Source organism: Fringilla coelebs (genome assembly GCF_963513975.1).
Source record: "Fringilla coelebs genome assembly, chromosome: 20".
NCBI lineage: Eukaryota > Metazoa > Chordata > Aves > Passeriformes > Fringillidae > Fringilla > Fringilla coelebs.
Window position 1 is genome coordinate 890,682 of NC_140046.1, and position 26,615 is coordinate 917,296.

The window sequence follows — 26,615 nt, forward strand, 5'->3', positions numbered from 1 at the left end:
CCCAGTTCTAGGCTAAGCAAGCAAACTCCTTCCAGCTTTATTTTCCTCACTACACAGCCCACCTTTGAGCCTGGCAGTTGAATTTTTTGAGCTCTGTCTCTGTCCTGGCTGCCAGGGTGCTGTGGTCCTTCTGCTGCTGTATCTGCCCTGCCAGCCAAACTAATGGGTGATCCAGTGGAACTGGGGTGGGGGATTCAGTCATCCTGGTCCTCTCAAACTCGTACAACTATCTTATGTGTCACAGCTGTTGGTTATAGCTGCACAGGATGTTTGGAGCTTTGGCCCTGTGCAGTCTCAGCACTTGTAACCGCAGTGCAACAGAGCTTCTTCAGCCCAAGGAGCAGCCTGTGGAAAGCTTCTCATGTTTCCTTAAAAAGCAAAGCTCTGCTGCAGGGAGAGCAGCCACAGGCACCTCCCTGGAATTATGGGAAGGTCAGGTCTCTGAGAATAAAGAAACTAAAAGTTGTTGTGGTTGAAAGGAATTCCTGGCGTGTTCTCTTTAGTGTCAGGAGAAAGTGGAGTGTGTTTCCATGATGCAGGAAATCACAGCGAGTCATCAAAGACCATTCCTGAGCTCAGCCAATGTTACCGGAATAAAACATTCCAAAATGCCTGGTCATATTTTTTCCTAACATTTTGACTTAAAGAAATAGTATCATGGAAGTCATTTAAAAACTCATATTACAAGTTTATTGAAGATAAGAAATTGAACAAGTTCTCATATTCTGCAAATGCTACAAACCTTATCATTCATAGTCAATGTCAAAACACAATAAAATGGTTCTTATCAGTCTGCTTCAAAAGTAATTAAGCTGGTTTAAGAAGTTCTTGATGGAAAATCCAGAAGGGCAATCTGAGAGGGACTAGATCATGGATTAGTGGTTGAATCAGAGTTGTGACTAATGTATGGTTTTCTTTGAAAAGCAACTTGGTTATGCCTGTGCAGCATCTTAGTGTTCAGAGCGTTGATCAGACTGACAGTCTGTTCCTTGTTCCCCTCTGTGGTCTCTGAGCACGGGCAGATTCTGTCCTTTTGGTTTATCCTGTTCAGCTCCTGTCACCCTGATTTCTGGTCAAAGGAGTAAAACCAGTCCTGACACTACTTACAGAAAGCTATTTAACACATTTTTACTGACTTCTGGATCCACATGTGGCTGCAGCATTCCCACTGGCATAAATGGAAAACCTCTAAAATTTGGATTTAGCTTTCCTGGGGGAAAATTCTTGCTGTTACTTGAAATACAAGTTTTTGCCTTACATTAATGGTGTAACAAAGGCAAAAGATAAATTTTTACCTGAGTGTGAATTAAATCTCAACTACAAAATTGGTTAAAATGGGTTTGTGTGACTGGGATGGTTCTTTGCTTTCTTGTTCATTATCTGCTGCTTTGGTAAGTTTCTCCGTAGTTTCATCTTCAGTTTTCCTTTGGTTCACAGCATCCCTCCCTGATACCAGCTCCTGCATTATCAGCTCGGTTCCACTTGTCTCCTTGGGCATCCTCTGCCACGTTCCTGCTGCTGTGGGCCATAGGCTGTTGGTGGCCAGGAGGTCACCATTGCTCCTGGGCCTGCGTTTGCCCTGCTGGGCTCTTTTGAGATAGGAGAGTTTGTTGGCTGCTACGACTGTGGACAGAAACAGGGAGATGCAGATGAGCACAAGAGCTGCAATGATAATGAAGCAAATCAGTATGAGAGACTTATTGTCTTCACAGGTTTCTTTGGTCATTGGGTTCTTGGGTTTATTGCTTTTTTCTAATCCTCCCATGGTGGAAACTGCACTTGAGGCAGGGGAAATCAAATTTTGAGTCCTTGTGGAGGAGAAGGATGGCAGGGTACTTTGTATTTTGGCAGGGGAAGATGTTGAATTTTGGACCGTTGTGGAGGAGAAGGGTGGCAGGGTACTTTGCATTTCAAGAGTAGTTGTTTGACTGCTGAAATTGAGACTCAGAGGAGAATTTGTGCTTGCTTCTGTCCTGTTCTGACGCCCACTGAGGTTTTGGCTGATGGGACTCCAGGTTTCTTCTCTGAGGTGAGGGTAGCCTGTGTGGTTTGCACTCGTTTGCAGCCACAGGGACAAGATGATCATGACAGGGAAGACCAGGCGTGAGTTACTGCATCTCGTTGTCTGCATCTTCCTGTTGAGTCCCCTGCAAAAATACAAATTGTGGTGCTAGTTTAGCAGGTGCTGGTTCTTAGAGGTTTGGATTGGACTTCTCAGGGAATAGCAGGATTCTTGATGAAAAATACACGGCCTCACTTTGGGAGCGATGTAGGAGGATGAGTTCAAGTGCCCAGATTGTGAAAGAATAGATTGTCTCAAACTTCTGACAGTTTGAGGCTATAGAAAACTTACAAAGATCAAAAAAGAGCATGGGGCAAAGAGAAAAAGAGAAGTGTTTCCTACTGGGGGCTTCATGATGTCAGGGCAGACTCGGGGAGTTCCTTCTCTCTGAAGCTGCCCATGTTACACCCGGTCATCACTTCTGCTTTTACACAAAGACCCTGTGGAGGTTACACATCACTGGCTGCTGCTCACCTCCCTGAATTCCCCTGGGCCAGGCAGGGGAACCCTGCAGGGAACAGATGGGCGAGGGAAAAGCTTGAACCCAAAATGTTCCTGTGTGTGACAGCAATAACTTAATGTGAACTGTGGTAGTTCCTAGCACAGCTGTCTGGGGTACTTTAAAATGCCCAGGAAAATCTTTGTTCACTTGTTTTTCTGCCTTTTTTTTGTACAAAAAGCTCTTCATCACAAATGTACTTCTTGTATTTTTCTCCCAAACATTCTGCAGATTGTGGCATTTTCTGTAAAACGCCACTGATAATTATCCAAATGAGAGTAACCATTCATATGTTCTGTTTCACATTTGTGTGGCATTCAAATCTGTACCTGTTGAATTTTTCTAGAGGGTAGGAATGTGAGAGTGGGGTAGGTCTGATATGAAGATAATAACCTCAAGCTAACAGTGACAAATCAGCCAAGCAGTGACCCAGGCAGTCCTGCTGCTTGGGCCAGGCTGCTCCTGACCTTCCCAGGGCAAGGCTGTGTCCCACCAGCGTCTTTCTTCTGTCTCTGGTAACAGATCAAAGTGTTTGCTTTGAGTGTTACACACTCTGTGTGGTGCAAATTGAAATGCTACAGGGAGTGACCAAAAGTAACACTGTTAATTTTGTGGCTGCTCTTGAAAAAATGTGTTTGTTGCCTCTAAAGGTAACAAGGTGTATTTGTGTGTGTGTAAATATGAAACATCAGAGAAGTGACGTTCCTGGTGTGTGACCAGGTGAAGGGAAGGCAGGGATACACCTGGTGTGGAAGGGGATCTCTCCTTGCACAACAAGGAAGCAACAAAAGATCTGTCTATAACTTTGTGGTCCACCCATAACATAAAATTGTTCTCCATCCTGAGCTTAATCCTGTTTGTTCAGTTTGAACCAGAAACCACCTTAGTCATAAGCTACAGCTCAGGTAGGATTTTTGTTTGTGTATGGTGGAAGTCACCTGGATGATTCCTTGTAGCGTACTTTGAGAAGGAAAAGGAAAGCAAACCCAGCACAGCTTGGGGTTTTTAACATTTCAGCTGTTTTGAGCAGGACAGGCAGGGCCAGCCCAGCTACCCTGCACTGTTCCTGACCCTGCCCAGGGTGCAGCTCCAGCTCTGCCCCAGCTCACTGAGCCCAGTGTTCATTGTGGGCTTCCAGACCAGATGTGCTTTTCTTACAAATCAGCAGGCTCGTCTGTGAGGGGCTGTTCTTGAAACCCCAAGAGCAAAGGAACTGATCTTTAAAGAGCTGGTTTTCTTTTTGGTTCAACCCTTTGTGTGTAGGTATTGACAGGGTCTCAGTACCCAGCGAGATCTGCACTGCAAGGACAACAGAGCCAAGTAGTGACTGTTACTGTTAATTCCTCAGTCTGACTGTGAATAATCTTTAACATGATGAAAAATGCAGTATATCAGCTACCCTGATTCAGTCAGAGATACTGTGCCTACAGTTTGTTACTATTTTTTAATTACTCAAATTTCTGTAAAAATACTTTTTCATATATTTTTCTATAAAATGTAAGTAACTTTGAAGTACAACTTAAAATAGAAGAAGAAAAATGTGTACTTACCTTGCCAAGATGCAGTCAAGAGAACATGGATGTTTCAGATATTTAGTCCTTTGACAATAAGATTTCTTTGTGCATATGTGTGCTCCTAGGATGCAGACAGCCATCAGTGTACAGCAGGGAGATTTGGGCAGTGCTGGTGTTTTTTAGGCAAACCTGTGACTGCAATGACATGTGGCTCTAAGTGGGGAACTAAAACCACAGCTATGACGCACTTCCTTTGGGTAACAGCTATACCATGACATGTTGGGGGAAAAACACCAACTTGCCCAGCTTAGCTCTCAGAACCACAGGAGATAACAGGGGGGAAAAAAATCTCCTGTGCAGATGAGTGTTCTGTTTCCTGAGTTGTCCTGCACTCCGGTGCTATCAAGAGAAGTGTCCCAAAACCCTTAAATCTGCACCTGTGCTTAGAGCATTTATCCGCTCCTCTGTAGCCTTGTTTGCCTTGGAAGAGTTAACGACAGCTCAGAACAGTGACAGGTATTTAAAAATACCTTAAAATTTCAGAAACTGCTGATTAATTTATTTTTAATTAGTTCTTCCTACTAGAATTCAGTCTGTGAACCCTGGAGATGTGGTTTAGGCAAATGCATTGCCCAGTCTCAAAATTCAGAGAACCTTTAAGTGAGGAAAAAATAATCTCAATTATGGGAATGTTTTTGAAAAGAGGTATTTTTGTAGGCAAGTCCTCTGTACTCCTCAGAGGACTGACCATTCTTAGAAACACCCCCAAGCATTGGAGTGCTGCAGGATAGAGTAATTGGAGTGGCTCTGGACCTCTGAAAAAGTTGGGGTGTGGATGTTTGATTTTTAAGACTCCTGAGATAAATATATTTTTCCACATACAAGTATAGATATAATTTGAATCTTTAAGGCTGTTATAAAGTTAGAGGCACTTAGAGGTTGTGGGGCACTTCAGGATGAAGCTGAGTTAAATTCAAGCCCCCTCATCCTGGGCACTAAACGTGGCCAGAGTGTGAGGCAGTGCCTGAGGCCAGTGTGGTGTCCCTGCTGTGGCCCGAGGGTGTTTGCAGGACTGTCACAAGGGTCAGTCTGGCTCATGGGCAGGACTGGGGGTGCTCTTGGTGCCCCCAGCACAAACCTGGGCGCTCAGGGGTTTGTGCTGTGCACCTCAAGCATGACCCAGCCATGTCTGTCCTGTCTTACAGGTTCAAGACTGGTCAGATCAACGGGGATTTGCTGATCTACCATGTGCTGCTGACCCTGAAGCCATACTATGCAAAGCCATATGAAATCGTGGTGGACCTCACACACGCTGGCCCCAGTAATCGCTTTAAAACAGACTTTCTTTCTAAATGGTTTGTAGTTTTTCCAGGCTTTGCTTATGAAAATGTTGCAGCAGTTTTTATTTATAACTGTAACTCTTGGGTCAGAGAATACACCAAATACCATGAAAGGCTCTTGACAGGTTTGAAAGGGAGCAAAAGGCTTGTTTTCATAGACTCTCCAGGGAAGCTGGCAGAGCACATCGAACACGACCAGCAGAAACTCCCAGCAGCTACCTTGGCTTTGGAGGAGGACTTGAAAGTGTTTCACAATGCTCTTAAACTGGCTCATAAAGACACCAAAGTTTCTATTAAAGTAAGTGCTTTTAATGCTGTTCTTAGCGATCTGCTATATTTGTTTAAGGATTGGAATATGATTTTACTGTCTCTTAATTCTCCTCCTTTGTCTCAAGGAGAAATCACAGCTTTCTAATATGCCCCATTAGGAAGTACAAAATTTTGTACGTTTATCTTTCCTAAAAGCAGGAGTGTGAGGGTTTTCTCTGTGGGATTACCCAGAGGTGCTGCAGCAGTTTTTTCCTCTGTCTCCAAGGTTGGCTCGACCGCGGTGCAGGTGACGTCGGCAGAGCGCACGCGGGTGCTGGGCCAGACCGTGTTCCTCAACGACATCTACTACGCCTCTGAGATCGAGGAGATCTGCCTGGTGGATGAGAACCAGTTCACCCTGACCATTGCCAACCAGGGCACCCCGCTCACCTTCATGCACCAGGAATGCGAGGCCATCGTCAGGTCCATCATCCACATCCGCACGCGGTGGGAGCTGTCGCAGCCCGACTCCATCCCCCAGCACACCAAGATCCGCCCCAAGGACGTGCCCGGGACGCTGCTCAACATCGCCCTGCTCAACCTGGGCAGCTCCGACCCCAGCCTGCGGTAACAGCTCTGCACTGCTGCTCTCTGCTCCCTCAGGGGGCTCCCCAGGGTGCTCCGCTGATAGACAGCCTCTCTTGAGCAAAACCAGTTTGCTTTCACCACAGCTCCATAAAATGCAATTCTCAATAAATAAAGATTGAGTTCCTGTGAGTGAAGAAGGGCACACACTGTCAGAGGAAGTGAAGGAAACTTAATTTTTCTTTATGAGGAGCAGTAGTTCTGCTTTGCTCTCCATGTTTATTGGGTACATATGATTTTCATGGTGTTGAGCTTCTTGTTTAAGAACATGGGAGCTGTCGCCCTTAGAGCAGCTTGTGATTTGTGTCAGAACAGGCTCCTGCAGGCTTGGTGCTGACCAGCAACACCACCCCTGGGCTTTGGGCAGGCTCTCTTCCAGCAGCTCAGGTACACCTGGAGGGATTTAGAATTTACTGGAACTTCAAGGTGTTCTAAGAAACCCAATACAAAGCCCTTCAAACATACTCTGTAACCTTATCAACAATTGTTCAGAGCAAGTGGAGGAATAATTTCTTCTATTTCTCCAAGGAAATTCTTTTTTGCTACGAATTGCGACCAGTCCAGGGGAAAATGTTTGGGAATTTAGATGTAATTTCTTCTACAGCAGCATTGAATTGATTTTTGAAATACCAGTACTGTGGTGTATAATGTGTATATGTTCAAAAGTACAAGAGAACTCTTACAAATCACATTGTTTGCTTTGTTACAGGTCTGCTGCCTATAATCTTCTATGTGCCTTAACCTGTACCTTTAATTTAAAGATTGAAGGCCAGTTACTGGAAACTTCAGGTCTGTGTATTCCTGCCAACAACACGCTATTTATTGTATCTATCAGTAAGACTCTTGCAGCAAACGAGCCACACCTCACCTTGGAGTTCTTGGAGGAATGTATTTCAGGATTTAGCAAATCCAGTAAGTAACTGCAGTGCTGGTTAGTGCCAATCATGAATTTGAAAAGATCCTAATCTCCAAAAGGATTTTAGATCTGGCTTAGTCAGCTGAGCATCCTCATTGGCTCTGTTGCTCTCTCCTTTTGCCATGCCTCTTTGAAGCCTCTCTGGTGGCCCAGTGTTCTTTGCTCAACTGGGACAGTAATTGTTTTAGGCACTAGAGCTGAAAGGAAGAGTTCTTTATGAAGGGAGGCCGGTGCTGGCCGTGTGTGATGAGCGTGTTGTTGCAGGCATTGAGCTGAAGCACCTGTGCCTGGAGTACATGACCCCCTGGCTGTCCAACCTGGTGCGCTTCTGCAAGCACAACGACGACGCCAAGCGCCAGCGCGTCACCGCCATCCTGGACAAGCTCATCACCATGACCATCAACGAGAAGCAGATGTACCCTTCCATTCAGGCCAAGATATGGGGCAGCCTGGGACAGGTACCACTTCTGCATCCTCTGTGAACAAACACTTCAGATCAGGTTTCTTCTTCCTGGGGTCAGCATTTTATAAATAGTTATTCTTTAAAGTGGAAAATGAAATAAAAATAATGCTAAATTATAGTTTCTAGTTCTGAATCACTGGTAGTAAAACCTAATGGAATTCAGCTTTATGCTTCTAAAATTTACATGGGGTTTTTTGACAAAAGGGTAACGAGTCCCTCAAATGGATGGTTCAGTTTGTGATAGTTGTGCATCTTCAGTTAAAGAAACGAATGACTGCTCTTTAAAGGGTGGTTCACTGTGGAAAAGTAGAGTTAATCTGACTCTTTTTCTCTGCCAGATAACAGATCTCCTGGATGTAGTGCTGGACAGTTTCATCAAAACCAGTGCCACGGGGGGCTTGGGCTCCATCAAAGCTGAGGTGATGGCAGACACAGCTGTAGCACTGGCTTCTGGCAATGTCAAACTGGTGTCAAGCAAAGTGAGTGTCAAGCAAACTGGTGTCAAGCAAACTTACTAATGTGACACTGAGATGCTTTCTGGTAACTCAGGGCAGGCAACAATGCAAAAGCCATGATAAAATAGATTCCTAGCAGTAGAGTAATTTCAGTGTTAAATGTTGATGGTTTTTACTGAAATTCTAAGCTGTGCTCCCCATTTGAGTAGAACAGAATGGTTGCTCTCTTTTCAGGTGATTGGGAGGATGTGTAAAATCATTGACAAGACCTGTCTGTCCCCCACACCCACGCTGGAGCAGCACCTGATGTGGGATGACATTGCCATTCTGGCTCGGTACATGCTCATGCTCTCCTTCAACAACTCCCTGGACGTGGCTGCACATCTCCCCTACCTCTTCCACGTGGTGACTCTGCTGGTGGCCACGGGGCCCCTTTCCCTCAGAGCTTCCACTCACGGGCTCGTCATCAACATCATTCACTCTCTTTGCACTTGTTCACAGCTTCACTTCAGTGGTGAGCTTTTTTGGATTTTCAATGGAGCTGGTTGCTCCTTAATTTGTTTAACAAATATTTGAGTTGTCTTTCTCTGTAAACTATTCTGAGAGTTTGAAAAAAGTGGGTTGTAGTTCAGCATGAATACAAATCAGAATGAGGATATGATCAACAAGAAATGAGTATGGAATTGAAAAATATCTTACTTAAAGCAGGTGCATAATGTAAATTGTTTGTATAATGGGTTTTAGAAAAAGAGAAGAAAGTACCAGTGATTTTCTGGTAAGGCAGAGGAGAAAATACATCTGTGCTAAAACTGGCTCATGTATATCTTGTGAAGGGTTGCATAACTTGGTAACAAAAATACCAATTACATAAGGGAATTGTGAACTTACAGTATTAAAACAGGTATTTTATCTACTGCTGTATTTTAGCAGTCCTAAAATAATTGATATTAGCAATTTGGCAATTCTTAGCCCAGAAGCACAATGTATAAAACCAGGCTGAATTTTGTTAAGAAGAAAAATTCAAAATCTTTGTGATCTTGTCTTTTTTTTTAAGTCTCTCATTTTATGTCTGTACATATCAGCAGGGAGAGTGGGTGTGCACACACACACACACACACACACAGAGGTGTCTGTGTGTCTGTGCTCTGATGCACAGGGTGCTGAGCCTCCTGCTCACACAGTGGGTTTGAAGTGCATTGAAATCAGCTGAAAGGTCAGAACTATAAAGATAGTCAGTGCCAGAGCAGGGCCATCATTTTCTTCTGCTTTAAGTGTATTTCTTCATGTGAGTGCCAGAGCCAAAAGCAGAGTCTGCTGCAGTTTGAACTTCCAGTTCTGTCGGTATTTCAGAGCAGGAACAGTCTGGGTTTCCATTTTCTGAATCACTGTGAGAAGAACACACAGAGCCACATCTTTACACAAGTTCCTCTGTAGAGTCTCTAGAATCCAGTCCTCATGCCTGGTTTCAGCAGTCAGGGCCAGAGAGCAGAGCTGCTGTGCCTGACTCGGGGCAGTGGCCAAGGGGGCAGTGCTGGAATGGGCACAAGGACCTTGGCTGTGTCCCTGGGGGGGAATGTGCGTTTGAATGTCCCCGGTGTAAATCTAATATGTGCAACTTTATTCAACAGAGGAGACCAAGCAAGTTTTAAGGCTGAGCTTGACTGAGTTCTCTCTGCCCAAGTTTTATTTGTTGTTTGGGATCAGCAAAGTGAAGTCGGCGGCGGTGATCGCGTTCCGCTCCAGCTACCGCGACCGCTCCTTCTCGCCCGGCTCCTACGAGCGCGAGACCTTCGCCCTCACCTCGCTGGAGACGGTCACCGAGGCCCTGCTGGAGATCATGGAGGTGTGTGGGGATGGGGTGAGCCCTGAGGGACAGGCAGCAAGGGCAGGGGAGGTGCCTCCTCCCTGCTGACAGTTAACAGCTGATTTCTGAGAGCCAAACTTCTGCACAATCCCAGTTGTACAAACACATTTTCTCCACATTACATCTATTCAAATAATCTAATTCCCTCTAGGCTTGTATGAGGGATATTCCAACGTGCAAGTGGCTGGACCAGTGGACGGAACTAGCTCAGAAGTAAGTCATAGACTTCAAACCCTGGGCCTTCCCTGCCTGTGCAGTACACCCAGAGTCTCATCTTTTTGTTATGTATATATTTTGTTGTATATATGTTGTTTAATGCGATGTGCTCTGTTTCTTCACAGGTTTGCATTCCAGTACAACCCCTCCCTGCAGCCAAGAGCACTGGTTGTCTTTGGCTGTATAAGTAAACGAGTGTCTCATGGACAAATAAAACAAATAATCCGAATTCTCAGCAAGGTAGTTGGGTCTGTCTCTTTTCCTTTGTGACTCATAAAGTAGCTATTTTTAGCTTTATTTTCCCATCAAATATAGAACTTGGCATAATTTTAGGATAAATATTTTTTTCTAGTGTATTCTTGTATAGAACTGATTGGAAATACACTTTCTGTAGGCCAGGCTTCTGAATTTAAATGGATTTGGTCGCTTCTGAATTTAAATTGAATGAGTTCCATCACTGCTGTGATTTCTAGAGTATCAGTAGGTCTCAGTATTGAGTTTTAAAATTCCTGACACAGGTAGATCCAGCAGTCAGTATTTGAATAAATGAGAAATTTTCTATTAAGGCATTTACCAGCATGCACATGATGCTGATGCACAGCTTCCTTTTTCTTAAAGGAAGTGAATGACCTCATGTGTGGTAGGTAAATATAGTAAAGAGCTGATTTATGTCAGAAAACTTTGAAGCAGGTGCCTGGCCTGACAGTGATGTTCCGTCATTCTAAAGCAGGTTGTGTTCCACAGCTGGTGAACAATGTACTAAATATGTGTCCTTTAAGCATTTCATTAGAGCTTTATAGACACAAACTTTAATTGAATAGTGTCTACATGATAAAAGAGCTTTTCTACAGCTCTTACAATCTCCTGCAGCCTGATTTAGGGTACACATTGTGCAGTCATACATTTATTTCTGCTGTCTAAATCTCCATTTGGAAAAGTTCTTGAGAGTTGGTTTAAAGTGAACTCAGACTTTGTAAGTAATTGAGAAAAACAGTTATTGTGCAGATCTTTGATCTTCTTTTTACAAAGCAAAATGTAATTATGGTTGTATTTTTAATTACTCTCTTTTTTCAAACAGGGACTTGAGAGCTGTTTAAAAGGTCCTGATAATTATAATAGCCAAGTTCTAATAGAAGCCACAGTTATAGCCCTTACCAAGCTGCAGCCTCTTCTTAACAAGGTAAATCACTGCCTTTTAGAATAAACAGAGAATGTATTTTGTAAATTGTGATTATGGGTATGATCTCAGAAATACAAGTTAAATGTTGGGGTTTCTGAAGTTCACACTTCACTGTGATTCATGCATGGAAGGAGCACATATGGGAAGTGTGGCAGATTGTGGGACCAGTGCAAAGGCTTGAGAAATGCTGGGAATGTTCTGTTCTTCCCGGAGCGGGGCCCTGGCAGCTGGGCAAAGGCTGTGCCCAGGCTGTGCCCGTTCCTCCCACAAGGCTCCAGTGCTGCCCTTAGCTGTGTGTGCTGCTGCTGCCCTGCATGCCGGGGGAATGGCCACATGTGGGTGCTGCTCCTTCAGCCAGCCAGGGTCACTGCCAGGCTCCTGCCTCAGAGCACACCAGGGGCACAGCAGGGACAAAGAGCTCCTGGTGGTGAGTAAAACTTGTTCTGGAAACAGCTCTGCTCAAGGGACCCAGGATGTGCTGAATGCCAGTTCCTCCTGTGTGTGCTTTTGATTTTGATGAGGAAATGCTTGGCCAGTCCTGTGTTCAGAGCTGCAGTCCCTGTTCAGATGGAGAACCACAGACCCATTTCTGGTCCGGCTGGTACAGGGCCATGTGGGTCTGACACTGAGCAAGGAAGGGATGGAGGTGAGCAGAAATGGCTTGGGAGGTGCAAACAAGGCTTGACATTAATTTCCTTTCTACTGTTCACCTGTGAAGCGCATTAACGGGTCCATGTGAGCATCTGTTCCCTTGGAATGGATGTGGCTGAGGACAAAACCTGCTACAAGGGCGACAGACCCTCCCCTCTGTCCTGGTTGTTCCATCGCCTGCAGGAACTGACCCTAAGGGCAGTGATGGCTCTTTCTCTCCCTGCAGGACTCCCCTATGCACAAGGCTCTGTTCTGGGTGGCCATGGCTGTGCTGCAGCTGGATGAGGTGAACCTGTACTCAGCAGGGACAGCCCTGCTGGAGCAGAACCTGCACACCCTGGACAGCCTGCGCGTGTTCAACGACAAGGTGAGCCCACAGCCTGCATTCGTGGCAGCAGTCAGAGCTGACAGAAAAGGGGGAAAACCCCAGCTTTTTCCTTGTCAACACTTGCTAAGCAACTAAACCTGAATTTGCATTGGAAATTGTTTCACTCGGGTGATATCCACAGATAAAGATGTGGAGAGAAGTTGTCTTTACTCTGTTGGAAACTGGAACAGAAATGTCCAGATGTGATCTGTGAGAAAGTGTTTGATATTTTCCTGTAGCCTTTGAAAGAACTGTTCTGTCACTTAAACAAAAAACCCAACAAATTTGCCATGTCCTGAGTAACTTCAGCTGAGGTGCTCTTGTATTTTGTTTTTGTGGGTCAGAGCCCAGAAGAAGTGTTCATGGAGATCAGGAGACCACTTGAATGGCACTGCAAGCAGATGGATCATTTTGTTGGGCTAAATTTCAACTCCAACTTTAACTTTGCACTAGTGGGACATCTCCTGAAAGGTAAGAGTGCATACTGCTCTTTGTTTGAGATGGCTCTTACTTCAGGAATAAAAACAAGTCAAGGGATAAAGGAGCCACATTTAGTGATGGATTTTGAGTAACTTGGATTACAGAGTAGGTACAGAATTAAAAACTCTTGGATTAAAGGACTTCACCAGACTTCCTTTATATGTCTCCTGTGAAGGTCTTTAGTGCTGCTGCTGAAAGTTCTGAACTGTCACAGGGTGTAGAGCTTCATTTGCTGCAGTCTTTTACTTCTTCCTCCAAGAATGTCTCTCCCTGTTTGCCTGTGCTCAGGCTCACTGTGTTTTTTAGAAGATTGATTTGTGAGATAACAGATATAATGTATGCACAGACATTTGAAATTATGCAGTTTTGAGGGGAGGGGTAGAAAGAATTAGTCTTAAATGTGCCATTTCTGGTAGCATTGCGCTCTCTTACCCTTGAGATGGAATGTCTGAGAACGTGCTGGAAAATATTTATAAATGCTTTCAAAACATTAGTGCTTCATAAATATGGATTCAGAAATTAAATACAGTCTTTTGTTTCTTAGGGTACAGGCATCCTTCCCCTACCACTGTAGCAAGAACAGTGAGGATTTTGCACACACTCCTTGCTCTGGTTAACAAACACAGGAACTGTGACAAGTTCGAGGTGAACACCCAGAGCGTGGCTTACCTGGCAGGTAATGAACCAAACCTCCTTTCCAGTCTGAGCTGACTGAAAAGGACTGGATTATTGTGGAATTCCTTCAGGTTCAGGTTGTTAAAGTTGTACCAGCACAAAGAAAACTTGTAACTGGTGGACAGGAGTGTGGTCAGGGTAGGCACATTGGGAAGGCTTTTTGGGGACTGAGGGCTTTGCCAGCACAGCACATCCTCTGCAGCTTTGGGACTTCTTCAGGGAGGCTGGAGGTTTCTTGGTGTAAGTACTCCAGTGTATGCCTGACAGCCTTCAAGTTTCCAGTGGTCTGGACATAGAAATTGTGACCATGTGAGGGCAAATTTGTAAATCTTGTCATTGTAACTGGATGGGAAACAGAATTCTTTTTAAATGACCTGCTTTTGTTCTGTACATTTCCTAAGGTGTAACTGCAGCTCAGTGGTGTTGATGTAAATGTACACACGTATGGCTGGAGTATTGTTTCATTGTTCACTGTGTTCTGCTGGGGAAAGCTTCCCTTCCCTTCCCTTCCCTTGTCTGTCTGTCTTTGCAGCCCTGCTGACGGTGTCGGAGGAGGTGCGGAGCCGCTGCAGCCTCAAGCACAGGAAGTCTCTCTTGCTGACAGACGTTTCAATGGAAAATGTTCCCATGGATACATACCCCATCCATCACAGTGACACTAGCTATAGGTTGGTTGTCTCACTTTTAGATCAGTTACCCACATTGCAGAGCCTGGCTCCTTTAGTGAGTGAGCTGTGCCCCACTGATAGCACTGAGTCCATGGGCTGTGGTGGCTCCTGAGCAATTTGCTCTTACGCTGGGGTCAGGAGTCACAGAAATTTGGATGTGCAATTTGTATAGATTTAATTTTTAGAGCTTAACTGCTCTGGAGGCTGTTAAACCTTTTGCTAAAATCTTTCTACAAGACCTGATTTTATCTCATTTATACATTTGGTTTGTGCTTTTAAGAGCTCCAGGGCATAGAGCTGTCTGTGCCACTGGGAAACCTTGACACCTTGTTACAGCCTGTGTGCAGCCAGAGAGATCTGCCAGGAAATCAACTGGAAGTGCCAAGGAGAGCCTGTGTCCTCAACAGGGAGCGCTTCACTCATGATCTCTCTTTTTAGCATTGAGATTGGAGTGGCTGATTACTAAATATATTTTATCTTACCCCATAGGCTTATTTGCTTGTGTACTTTTCGTGGCTTTATTTTTTATCCCTTCAGCATCACATTCACATCAGATTGTTTGTTTTCAGTAGCTCAGATGTGTTTGCAAGCAAAGTAATAGCTATTTGTTATTATGTCTTTTGGGGAAATTACCGGGTAGGAAAGATGGGTTTAAGAATGGATACTTTGGCTGCTTGAAAAACCTCTGCCAAATAGCATAGTTTTAAGATTTTCTTACTTGAATTTCTCTGCACTTTCAGGACACTAAAGGAACACCAGCCCTGGTCATCCCCCAAGGGGTCAGACAGACACCTGGCTGCCAGTTACCCAACTGTGGGACAGATCAGCCCTCGCACCCGGAAATCCATGAGCTTGGACATGGGGCAGCCTTCACAAGCCAACACTAAAAAGCTTCTAGGTTATTAACATAACTAATTTATTGATCTGTCTACAGAAAACCCTGGGAAGCGTTACTGGAGAAAAATGTTCTTGTATTAGTTCTGGCTTTAAGGGCTTATTCCTGATTGAGAGGAATAAATGCAGTTTCTGCAAAATGCAAATTTCAGGGCACTGGACAGTTGAAGAGGACTCAGTTCTTTTGGCCATGATGGGGGGGAGCAAGAGCGATGCTCAAGATGTGCATGTTGAAGTGGAGAAAACAAGATATTCCAGATTCTGAAGGTGCCTAGTGCCAGTTTTGTGCTCCCAGCCCTCTCCAGCAAACCCAGGAAGTGGATTTTTAGCTGCTCCATTGAGTGCTCTGGCTGGGGCTGGAGGAGATGGTCCCAGAACATGGTAGATGTGTGTAAACAATCTGATTTGTACTCATGGCTTCTCAGTGCATCATGTTTACAACAAACTCGTGTATCAGAGGAACAAGCTGAGTTGCTTTGCAGAACTTGTGGAAGCCCTTTGGCATTACACAGGTGGAAGAACAGGGGCATTTCCTTCATTCCAGCCCTTTCCTGCTTCCTTTTCAGTAACCATGTCCTGGCATGTGTATTGTGTGTGGGGGGCCAGGAGTCCATGGCATGCCCCCCTGACTAATTGCATGCTCCCTCCTGTGTATTGTGAAGCACTCTGGAAGCTGTGATGGAGAGCGGCATGGTGTGATCGTATTTTCTGTCCCATCCCTGAAAATGGTGAAAAGGTCCACAGATTCCTGTCAACACATGGTAGATAGGGGAGTAGCTTGGCCAGAAAACCAGAAGAAGTTAAGAGTATGGATTTAGGTTTAATGTTTTTAATTGCTTGATAAATTGTTTTTAGGTACAAGGAAAAGTTTTGACCATTTGATATCGGACACAAAGGCTCCTAAAAGGCAAGACATGGAATCTGGAATCACAACGCCTCCCAAAATGAGGAGAGTAGCCGAAAATGATTATGAAATGGGTGAGACACAGGACTAACATTTTAAGAACCATACTAATCGTAAACGCTTTGTATATCCATACAAAGGACTATTTCTAAATTCAGTGTTTACTTACCAAGGTTACTCCAAGGTAAGGGAGAAGCACTTTTCTTAGCAATGGCTTCTGCAGGGTGCAGCCTTCATATCTCTGGCAGCTGCACTGGAGCTGCTCAGTTTACAGGTGCAGAATCAGGGGCAGCTCTAAAGGACTGCATATAGAGTGCAATGAAATAAATAGCATTTGGCCTTCTATAAGTTAATAAGCCCCAGCTGCAAATTCCTGCAGGAGATGGAACGTGAGCTGATGCCTGGAATGCCTCTCTTCATCTTCTCCCCCATCTGCTTCCTGTGCCCTCACCCCCAATTGCAATGCAAGACCAGGGTTCTTCTCTTGTATCTGCCTGACCCTAAATTTGGTACTTACACCCCTGGGCCTGTATTTCACTGAAGAGGAAATTGGGGTTGTTGTTTGCCATCTGATAACACATCCCATGTAGTGGTCCGGTGCTGCTGCACTACAGCGCAGTCGTTGCTTTGACCTTTGTGACGAGACCGGTGAACTCTGAGGTTTGCACGTGACTGACTCCAGTGTGCAGAACCTGATTCTGTCTTGCTTTGGTTTTATTTTGCCCTGGATGAGTTGCTCTTTTTTATCTGGCAGAAACCCAGAGAATATCTCCACAGCAGCACCCACACCTCCGGAAAGTTTCCGTTTCAGAGTCAAATGTCCTCCTGGATGAAGAAGTTCTGACTGACCCAAAAATTCAAGCACTGCTGCTTACAGTTCTTGTAAGCTTTCTTCTGCCTGTTGTCTGCTATTTTCTGATGTCCTTTTAACTCCTAGAAAAACAAACATGTTCCTTGGAGTTTTTCCTGCTGAGTTTATGATAAACTATTTTGTATAACAAAAGGTTATTAATACATTATAGTTTAAAAGAAATGAAAATTATTGGAATCCCAGGATGATTCAGTTTAAAGTCATTAACTAGTCAGAGGTGCAGTCTGATAGCACTTTCTTCAGCTGTACCACTGCAGCTCCCACTCCAGCTACAATTCAGAAAGACTCCTTGTGTAAAAAAATGATGAGATACATTTATTGGCAAAAGACAAATTGTTGACAACTGGTTCTGTTGTTTCTCAACAGAAACATTAATCAATCTTTTCTAGCACTGCTTTCTGGTAGTCAGAAATCTTAAACCCTTTAAGCAAAGGCTGTAACCACCCAGGTGCACTAACAGCTCCTTCCCTGCCAGGCCACGCTGGTGAAATACACCACAGACGAGTTCGACCAGCGCATCCTCTACGAGTATTTAGCAGAAGCCAGCGTTGTCTTCCCAAAGGTCTTTCCTGTTGTGTGAGTACCTGAAGTTCTGGTTACAATAACTCTGTACCTGGCTCTTCTTTAGAGGTCTCTGGTCCAGGACAAGCATCTGCAAGGCCCTGGCTTATGTGGAGGTTACAGGCTGCAGTCTGTCCATGCTGGTTGATTTTAATTTGTACACCAGGTGTTTCAAATCTGATTTAAAGCCTAGTGCAAGTGCTCTTTGGGTGTTTCTTTAGACACCTGTTGTAGTTTTGCTGGAGTGAATATGTGTAAAGGAAACCCAGCTGTCAGAAGTTAAGGTGAGCAGGTGTTCACAAACTGACCTGAGCACATCATTAGAGTTCTCATGGAACAGAGTTGGGAATTGTGTTCTAAAATCACTGCTGGGACAAAAATCCCGCCTGAAATGCTGGTTGCTAAAGTCAGTTGGGAACTACAGGTTTATTTTGTTTAATGACCAAACACTAAACCACTTTTCCTTTCTTCAGGCATAATTTATTGGATTCCAAGATCAATACCCTTTTATCGCTGTGCCAGGACCCAAACTTGTTGAATCCAATTCACGGGATTGTGCAGAGTGTTGTCTATCATGAGGAGTCCCCACCCCAATACCAAACGTCCTATCTACAGAGTAAATATTTTTCCTTTTTTTAAAAAAAAGTGCTGTACTGGGAGCACTCTCTGTTCTCTGTCAGGTGAGAGCTGGGCTTTCATGGTGGTGTTCCCTTTGTTGTTGCAGGTTTTGGATTTAATGGGCTGTGGAGGTTTGCTGGCCCCTTCTCCAAGGTAAGAGCTCTGTGGGGTCTGGGCTGTTTGGCCTTTCTGGGCACGTTGGTGCTGCAGCAAAGATGCTCATAAGGAGCATCATTCTCATATGAGTGAGCAGAGAGCATCAGGGGCACCTCCAGGGCTAAAACCAGCCCTGGGCCTGCAGCAGGTGCTGTGATAGATAAGTTACCAAAGTGGGGTAAAAGCAGTCGGCTGTGTGAGTGCAGCTTTTCCTGCTCCCAGGGTCAGTTCATTGCATGTATCTGACAGGGTAGGGGTTAATTTGGTAAGAGTGATGATTCCAGGATGCTAAATTTTGTGTTGGAGCAGAGCCAGTGGAGCACTGCCTGTGTGTCCAGTCATACCAAGGGAGGTGGCCAAGTGTGGGGCTGGGGCAGGGGCTCTGCAGCCCCTTTTCCTGCCCTGGGCTCCCACACACTGAGATCACACTGACACCTGGTCTGCAGTGTGTACATTTAGAGTGGTCTGGACAATGCCACAAATGAGTTTTTACAGATACATCAAATGCTCTTGAAAATTTGCAGGCAAAACAGTGGGACTTGAGAGTGAGCTCTGGAGCAAAGCTCAGACTGACAAAGGAAAGAACAATCTTTTTTCCCCCCATCTCCCACAGCAAACCCAAATCCCAGACTATGCTGAGCTCATAGTGAAGTTCCTTGATGCCTTGATTGACACGTATTTGCCTGGAATTGATGAGGAAACCAGTGAAGAATCTCTCCTGACCCCCACCTCTCCATATCCTCCAGCAGTGCAAAGCCAGCTCAGCATCACTGCAAACCTCAACCTCTCCAACTCCATGACCTCACTTGCCACTTCCCAGCACTCCCCAGGTCAGTGCCTGTTCTGGTACCATCTGGGTGGGGGAAATGGGGGAATTTCCTGCTTTAGGAGACTCGTTGGCTCTTTGGATGCGTTTATGTGTCAAACATTGGTGTGTTGTGGAGTCAAACGAATATTAAATTGTTCCTGAGCTGTTACCCTGTGATTCAGATCCTGGATTTTATCCAGCACAAAAATTGTCTCCCAGGTCACTCCATGAGAAGGGAAGAGAATTAAGGGCATCAGAACAGCAACACCTATATTGGAACATGTGCCCTGCAGGGGATCCCTGGCTCACAGGCACTGGTATGGTTTGTTCAGGGTTCAGAGTGGCAGCAGGATTAAGGCAGGGCTGTTGGAATTATTTGGGAACAGGGGTTTCTTTGGGAACATACCTTGCTGTCAGTGTGGAAGGACATTCTGGACAGCATCTTTCCATTTGGAACACAGCAGCAGTGGCAGCTCCAGCAGTTCCTTTCCAAGGATGGTGTAGGATTAGGCTCTCTGCAAGGGAAAGAAGCATTTTGCTCTGTAAATGTCCTCCTTCCTTCTGCCCCACTTTCCATTCCCTCTTCCTTTACAAGCTGAGAGGAAGGAATTAATCCAACTCGTCAAACATTCCTTCCAAGTGCTGTGCAAACAGATGGCTTTTGTCAAAGGCTGGTTAAGAGTCTCCACAAACAGGGAACTAGGGAACTTGTTCAGGTTAATAGTGAGTCTGAAACAACACACTGCTGGCACTCTGAGCACTGTTTACTTGGAAATTAAATTTAAAACACCAGTGTGAAGGCCACGTGTTCAGCAGCGCTCAGTTAAAAGAAATATTTTCAGCCAAGTGAGTTTTTTTTATTATGGCTACAAATACTAAGTTCCACATACATGAAAAATTCATTTCTTGCATCTGGAAACAACTATACAGATCATTGTTTATAAATGTTTTGTCTGTCACCATCTCTGTTCCTTTCCCTCCACTTCCCAGTCTCATGGACATTATTCACTTATGTTTATTTCTTTCATTCTGTGTCTGTGAAGCTTCTCTGCCTTGCTCTAAGTCTGCAGTTTTCATGCAGCTGCCTCATCCAGGTACTCTCTTCTTTCATCATATTTGCACGAAATGCTGCTTGAGCTGCGTTAGGGCCGGGCTGTGGCATGAGGAGCAGTTTCTGACACGGGAATGGCTTCAGCAAGTGCTAAGCTGGTGCATTTCTTGGGGGATGCCAATAATACCCAGTGGTAGAGCAGACAAAGTCACCCACAGCCTTCAGAATAAATCTGGTAACGAGGGATGCTTAATATGGAAATCACTTGGCTGCACGTGTGAAGCTAAAATGAACTGGTTGGTGTGAGCTCCTTAGATTGGCCAGGACTCAGCTCTGACTGCAGGGACACATGGACAGACAGACACGAGTTTGGACTAAACTGCAGCAGACAGTGGGGCAGTAAATCGGGAGCTGCACCCTTCTGCATTTCTGCTTTGTGTGGAGAAGTAAGAGAAAGCTGCACAAGAGGGTTTTTCGCTCATGCCCATGGATTGTCCCTGTCCTCAGCATAGTTTGGGAGTTTTGTGCTGCCACCCACACAAGGAGAGAAAGGTGCAGCCTCTGGCTGGAGCCCTCACATTGTTCCTGTGCTGAGTATGGAAGGTGTTCTTTGTTTTCACTAATGCCAACACCAATTAATTTCTTGCACATAATTGTGGATATGTCACTTAAAATAACAGCACATTGTTCTAACCTTTCTATTTCCTGTCAGACATCCTAATTTTTGCTGCTGATTGTAGTTTATCCTCTTGCATAAAACCACCCATCCTGCTCTTCATTGCTGGTGCTGCACCTGTCCATGGGTGTGAGGTGTTGGTGAGCACTCACCAGACAGTGAGGCAGCTACATGGAGAGGCTGCTGCAGGGGTTAACTCACAGCAGAGTCAGCATAAAGAGCAGCAATTGCTCAGGAGCACCTGTGCACCTAGCCCAGCTCTGGGCTGTTGGGTGTGCAGTGACAGTGCCCAAAGCCACTGCTGAGGGCTCTGACGCTGGCGTTGGGTGGTGGTGTTGTGTCAGCGTGGGGTCTTCACTAAAGCACTTCAGTTTTGAGGTTTGTTTGATGGGAGGCTTTTAGCAAAGCATAACAGAGTTTTGCTCTGAAGGACAAGATCCTGCAGAGGACATGCAAAGCTTCTCAGAAGGTCTAAGTTGGTGGGCACAAACTTGTCTGGTGCCATTCTCATCCTGAGCCCCACAAGCCTCTTCCTGCCACTGGTGGGGCTGAACCTCAGCACAGTTTTCATGAAGGGTCCCAGCCTCAGTTTCTCTGTGCCTGTGTCCTTTCAAGACCCTCCTTTGGAAACTGCTTCTTTACTCATTAAGAGCCAGCTTGGTGGTTTGTTTTGTGTTTTCCTCCTTCCTTCACTTAAGCAGACTTGTTTCCAGCAGGACAGCCAAGTTTTCTTGGTTTTACTGTCCCTTTGCCCTCTGCCGGCCCCACAGGCTGGAGGGCAGGAGCGAGCGGCGCTGCAGCCCTTACCTGCCACAAATCGTGTTTGGTTCTTTTTAAACTCCTCCCGGCGGTGGCGGGCGGTGTGGCGGGCGGAGTTCGGCGGGGACGGGCCTTCAAGGGGGACCCGCCCCTCCGGGATCCCCGCGGCCGAGCGGCCCGGGCGGCTCGGGGGCTGCCGGCAGCGGGGCTCAGCGCCGCGCTCGTGTCTCCGCAGGGATCGACAAGGAGAACGTGGAGCTCTCGCCCACCGCCGGCCACGCCAACAGCGGGAGGATGCGCCACGGCTCCGCCAGCCAAGTGCAGAAGCAGCGAAGCGCCGGCAGCTTCAAGCGTCACAGCATCAAAAAGATCGTGTGATTGTCGCTTTTTAATTTTATTTTTTATTTTTGGACCTGACTGACACGCGCGCCCCCTCGCGAAGGGCCCTCCACCGGGTGTGATGCTGCACTTGACCTGTACAGATACCATCCAGCCGCGTTGCCAGATGATCAACTCCTGACCCACTGCCTGAGTTAACACCTTCCTTCATCCCCCTGCTGGGCTCCAGCCGTGTTCAGAGCCACGCGTGTGCCCCGGGCGAGGTTGGAGTTCTGTAGCGCTGCAGAGCCGTGTCCTGTTCGAATCCAAAGCCATTCCCCAGCCCTGCCATGTCTGCTCTGGCCTCAGGTGTTCCTCCTAAGGGAAGTGTTGATCCTTAACCCTGTTTGCACGCCTCAAGGTAGTAGTGGCTTCCTGAGCCGGGGAAGTTTCTCTAACCCTGGTTTTAATCCAAACCTATAAGATTCTAGCTGTGTACTTTTTTTTTACCACACTGAGATGTTCATGACAGCTACAGTACAAGGAGCTAACAGAAGTGGTGGATTAGGTTAAATTTCAGGTAATTAGCAATAAAGGGGAGAGGAAAAGGAGGCTGCAGGAGTCCCTCATTCCCCAGACCAAGCTTCACACACTTGGACTGTACATGGACCAGACTGGACAAACTGGCTTTTTTCCCAAAGCTTTTTTTTTTTTTTCTTTGGCTGTACTTCTGTACTTTATCTTCCCTGAAGAAGCTGTACAGGGGAAAATCCCTGGGAACTGAGCCTCGAGCTGTCATTGTAGCACCTGCTTTAGTTCTGCCCTTCCCAACAATGTGCACCTTCAAGAGCTCCTAGCAGAATATCCAGTGGGGAATGGAGGGAAGATGGGATGCATTCGTTCCCGGCTCTGGGGGATAGCGTGTGGCAAAGCTGCCCCTGCGCTGCCTGAGCAGGGACAGAAACAGCCACGTCTGCTCAAGGTACATGAATTTAAATTAACTGACACTGTGTCCGATCCCAGGGCGGTCTGGCGGGGGCGCAGTCCCCTCCCAGGCTGGGTTCAGGGCTCCTGCGGGGCTCACACAAACCTGAGGCTGCCGTGGCTGTCAGGGCTGCGCTGGCAGTCAGGCACAGCTGGCGGGGAGGGGCCGGTGCCCGGTGCCTGCGGCCGCGGTCCCGGGGCTGGTCCCATTGTGGGTGCCAGTGCCCCGCGGGGTGTCTGAGTCACGGCCAGCTGGGGTCCAGGCAGGGGCTGTGTCCCCGGGGGCTCACTCAGATCCTGCTCAGAAACAGATCCGCTTCCCGGTGTCAGATCCCTCTGCTGGGGTAGGAATTAACAGTCCTTCAGTGGCTTTAAAGGAAAAAAAAAGTATATCCATTAGGTAAAAGCCAGTCCTCCAGTGCAATCGTTAGTGGCTTTCAGTAAATCAAACTCCACAGCTAAATTATTAGAGAATGGTACAATTAAGGGTTCCAGTTTATTGCTATAGCACATAATTCCCATGTATCCACACAGTAACATTGTAACATTTATGTAAATAAAAATACCTTTATTGTATTGATTCATAAAATAACAATTTCTTTAATTTGTTTACAGTCCTGGAAAAACTATGAACGCAAAACTTCATATGCAAGTAGTTTGCCAAAACAAGAGGAAAACTTAGAATTAGCAGTCATGGAATAAACAGGCTAGAAAGATGAACTGGTGCAATTAACCAAATCCCCTCACTCGGGTGGTGCAGGCGCCAGGGCAGGAACGCAGTCACTGGTGACACAGAGTGGAGTCTAAGCAGGGCCATGAGGCTGAGCTGGCCTCAGGGACAGAGCAGGGGCTCAAGCCTTGTGTTTGGGGTCCCCAGGTTAGAAACCATTGTCATCTCACAACTCAGATTGTGAGGAGCCACCCCTGGTGTCACTGGGGTTTGCACTGGGTTGTGCTCAGTCGAGCTGGTTCCAGCCCTTCCCGTTTTGCTGAGGACAAGGAATTGTAGAAGCCTGAGGATTTGTATGTAGGAGGAAAACAACCTCTTGTAAAGGTGGTGTGCTGTTTTTAGTTGTTTCTCATATGAGCAGGTCTGCTGCAAACAGGAACAGTAATTCCAGAGGAACCTGCCTGACTGACTTTGGGCAGAGAGCAAGCCCTTCACTGTTCCGCATCGCCCACGTCAGAAGTGTCCCTCCATCAGAACTGCTGTGTTCTCTGCGGCACAGAGATGTGGGAGCCGAGGGACAGGGATGAAAGTCACCTTCCCTGTGAGGAGTACTCCAGGCTCTCAGTCCCAGCTGGAAAAAATGGTCTCTTCGTAAAGTCAGTGAACAAAACTGAATTTCCTCTTTCCTGGAAGGAGTTGGTTGGAGTTTTCCCTGTGTGAGAGGTTCAGTGAGAGGGCCTGGACTCCGACAGAGCAGAGGTATCAGACACCTCTGTCAGGTAACAGGTGATTTGAGGTGTAAGGACTGCTGATGGCCAAGGTTGAATTTGGGATCGTGTGTGCCCTGATAGACAGGAACATTGTCTCCTAGTACTGGTGCTCGGGAAGCTTGTGCTTGGCTCCCAGGGAACCATGGCCTTTGTGTAATGATTAAACTCCCATCAGTAATTAGTTGTTGAGTGCCTTACTGTCACTACATCGCTCTCCCGCTCCCTCCAGCAGCCACTGCTGGGATTTGCCTCTTTTTCTTTCTTACATCCTCCTTCCTTTGTTCTTTCCCTGTTTGAGCACTCTCCATCCCATTCCACCCCAGGGAGCTCTGCTCCCATCCCGGGCTGCTCCATCCTTTTTCCATCTGTTGCTCTGTTCTCTGGTGACCAGCAGGTTGTTGCTGGTGACAGTGTGGGTGTGAGCCCTGACCTGACACACAGGAGCCCCTCCCAGGGTCCCCAGTGCCACTGTGCTCCAGGCAACCCATGGGCCACTGGCAGTGGCTGCTGCTCCAGGCTCTGCTGCTCCAGGCTCTGCTGCAGGGCTGGAGCTGCAGCCCCAGAGTCCCTGTGCTCTGACATGAAAACTTAAAATTCAGAAAAATCCGATTGGAACACGTGGACCACGTAACACCCTCCCGGGGAGCGTGTGTGACCCCTGGCTCAGAGCCCGTTCCCTGCCCCACACTGACCACAGCTCAGTACTGTAAAGACAATTACCATTCTGTTTGTGTTTGTATTTTCCCTGACTTAAAGATAACTCAGTAGTATTTGAATAGTGCATAACCTACCTGTAATGATGCTGACATTTCTGCTTTCCCGTGCATGAGGTTTCCCAGGACAGGGAACATTTCACTGAGTCTCGAGGGCTGAGCCCCTGGCACGTGCCGGGGCTGGCTCTGACCTGACCCAAGTTGTAGGCTTTAGGGCTTTTTGTTTCATTCTAAGGTTAATTTTTTCCAAAGTCACAAAGCACGTCCTATTGTTATGCAACAAACCACAGACAGTCACTCAGAGTGTTGGTCCCACCTTTTTTTTTATGCAGTATATTCACCTGTAAATAGGTTTTGTGTAAAATTTGACAGAAAAGTATATTTACTACACTGTAAATACATGTGACAATATATTGTATTATTTTGCTTTTTTTGTAAAGCAGTTAGTTGCTGTATATGTATAACATACAAATTTGATTATTCTAGTGTTAGTAACTGTTAACTACTCCTCCTCCCTCCTGCTGGTGCATTCCATCATTTAAACCAGAAGCTGTGTCCGACACACTCACCCTGTGTATGATCTCACTGCTTCCATCCGGCCTCGGCTTCCCAAGGGTTTCCGTGATGCCAGTCCTGGTCGTGCTGTCAAAGCCAGGGTGTGAGCCTGGAGAGTCTACTGGTCCCAGGCTGGTGGAAGCTGTGGGTCAGAATGGTGGAAACCTGGTTTCAGATAATTAGTGTTCACCCCATTCTCCCCTCATGTATGTACTTCCCCCTTTTTTTTGAAGTAAAATGTAAATTCAACCTGCTCCCAGTTGTTCGAAGGTCATTCCGGGGCTGCAGGGTGAAGGTGGTGGATGCTGATGTCCTCTCTCTGTTGGAACAAGTTTGGGTGGGTTCTTTGGGGCTGAACCGAGAGACCCAGCCCAGTTACAGAGCCTAACACCCCACTTTTTCTGGGGAAATTAAGAATCCAGTTAAAATTGAGTGTCTGGGGTTTGTCTTCCCAGACTGGTGCTGCTCTGGGTGTGGGATCCTGCACAGATCTGAGATTGCCTGCGGTGACTGAGGAAGAAGAAAGTCCATTGCCATGAATTTCATGTCACTTCAATAAGATTATCATAACTGAATAATAAATCAGAATATTTCTTTTTAAAATGTAAATTTAATATTGTAATAAAACAGCTGCTTGGTCTTTAAAGAACAATTCAGTATAATTTGTCTATTTGAGCTTTTTTTGCCTAGAAGCTTGAGGTTTCAGCTGTCAGGCAACTTCTTTGACAAATGATTAATCACATCTATTTTTCTTTTAGGGGATACATTACTTCCCCATTAAAAGTGTATAAGTACTTATATTCTGACTTTGTGAATCATAAAAGGATGTAAAGACACATTAAAGTGTGACTGCACTGACTTCTTCTGAGACATCTTGTTCCTGCACGGTGAACAGACAGACCTGCAGACACCTGGACAAGTGATTCCTGTTGTGATCCTGCTGCCAGCTGTGGCTGCACAAGTGGAAGAGCAGCAGTGTGTGAATTGTTAAATTTCATTTTCTTTACTTCAGAGGAACTGTTCCTTAGTTCTGAGTTGGACCTGGAGTGGGATCCAGGCAGAA

At 46.1% G+C, this 26,615-nt stretch overlaps 2 protein-coding genes across 7 annotated transcripts in view; one reads left to right on the forward strand and one right to left on the reverse strand.

Annotated features, from left to right (window-relative positions):
* NF1 (neurofibromin 1) overlaps nt 1–25,571 on the forward strand; it is a 72,846-nt gene extending 47,275 nt beyond the window's left edge. For 3 of the 6 annotated variants that reach the window (XM_084219300.1, XM_084219302.1, XM_084219303.1), the window contains 23 exons: nt 5,281–5,713; nt 5,951–6,291; nt 7,019–7,221; nt 7,490–7,683; nt 8,027–8,167; nt 8,378–8,657; nt 9,772–9,986; nt 10,159–10,220; nt 10,349–10,463; nt 11,302–11,403; nt 12,281–12,421; nt 12,766–12,892; nt 13,446–13,577; nt 14,109–14,244; nt 14,985–15,142; nt 15,994–16,116; nt 16,797–16,924; nt 17,389–17,489; nt 17,948–18,090; nt 18,199–18,245; nt 18,862–19,078; nt 20,100–20,150; nt 21,778–25,571. In XM_084219300.1, coding sequence (XP_084075426.1) covers nt 5,281–5,713; nt 5,951–6,291; nt 7,019–7,221; nt 7,490–7,683; nt 8,027–8,167; nt 8,378–8,657; nt 9,772–9,986; nt 10,159–10,220; nt 10,349–10,463; nt 11,302–11,403; nt 12,281–12,421; nt 12,766–12,892; nt 13,446–13,577; nt 14,109–14,244; nt 14,985–15,142; nt 15,994–16,116; nt 16,797–16,924; nt 17,389–17,489; nt 17,948–18,090; nt 18,199–18,245; nt 18,862–19,078; nt 20,100–20,150; nt 21,778–21,920 — 3,733 coding nt within the window. In that variant the 3' untranslated portion in view covers nt 21,921–25,571. Of the gene's footprint in view, nt 1–5,280; nt 5,714–5,950; nt 6,292–7,018; nt 7,222–7,489; nt 7,684–8,026; nt 8,168–8,377; nt 8,658–9,771; nt 9,987–10,158; nt 10,221–10,348; nt 10,464–11,301; nt 11,404–12,280; nt 12,422–12,765; nt 12,893–13,445; nt 13,578–14,108; nt 14,245–14,984; nt 15,143–15,993; nt 16,117–16,796; nt 16,925–17,388; nt 17,490–17,947; nt 18,091–18,198; nt 18,246–18,861; nt 19,079–19,275; nt 19,374–20,099; nt 20,151–21,777 lie in introns of all 6 variants that reach the window. The other 3 variants (XM_084219301.1, XM_084219304.1, XR_014616656.1) reach the window with 2 other exon arrangements.
* EVI2A (ecotropic viral integration site 2A) lies at nt 818–4,244 on the reverse strand. Its single transcript, XM_084218893.1, has 2 exons — nt 4,112–4,244; nt 818–2,147 (listed from the first exon to the last, which is right to left on the reverse strand). Exons 1-2 carry the CDS (start codon nt 4,213–4,215, stop codon nt 1,307–1,309), a joined length of 945 nt encoding a protein of 314 aa, XP_084075019.1. The 5' UTR covers nt 4,216–4,244; the 3' UTR covers nt 818–1,306.
* Nucleotides 25,572–26,615: the final 1,044 nt, after the last annotated feature.

Coding starts and splice junctions, on each gene's coding strand:
- EVI2A (XM_084218893.1), bottom strand. CDS start 4,215: ATGGCTGTCTGCATCCTAGGAGCACACATATGCACAAAGAAATCTTAT. Junction 2,148..4,111: donor CTTGACTGCATCTTGGCAAG/GTAAGTACACAT, acceptor GTATTTTTGCAG/GGGACTCAACAGGAAGATGC.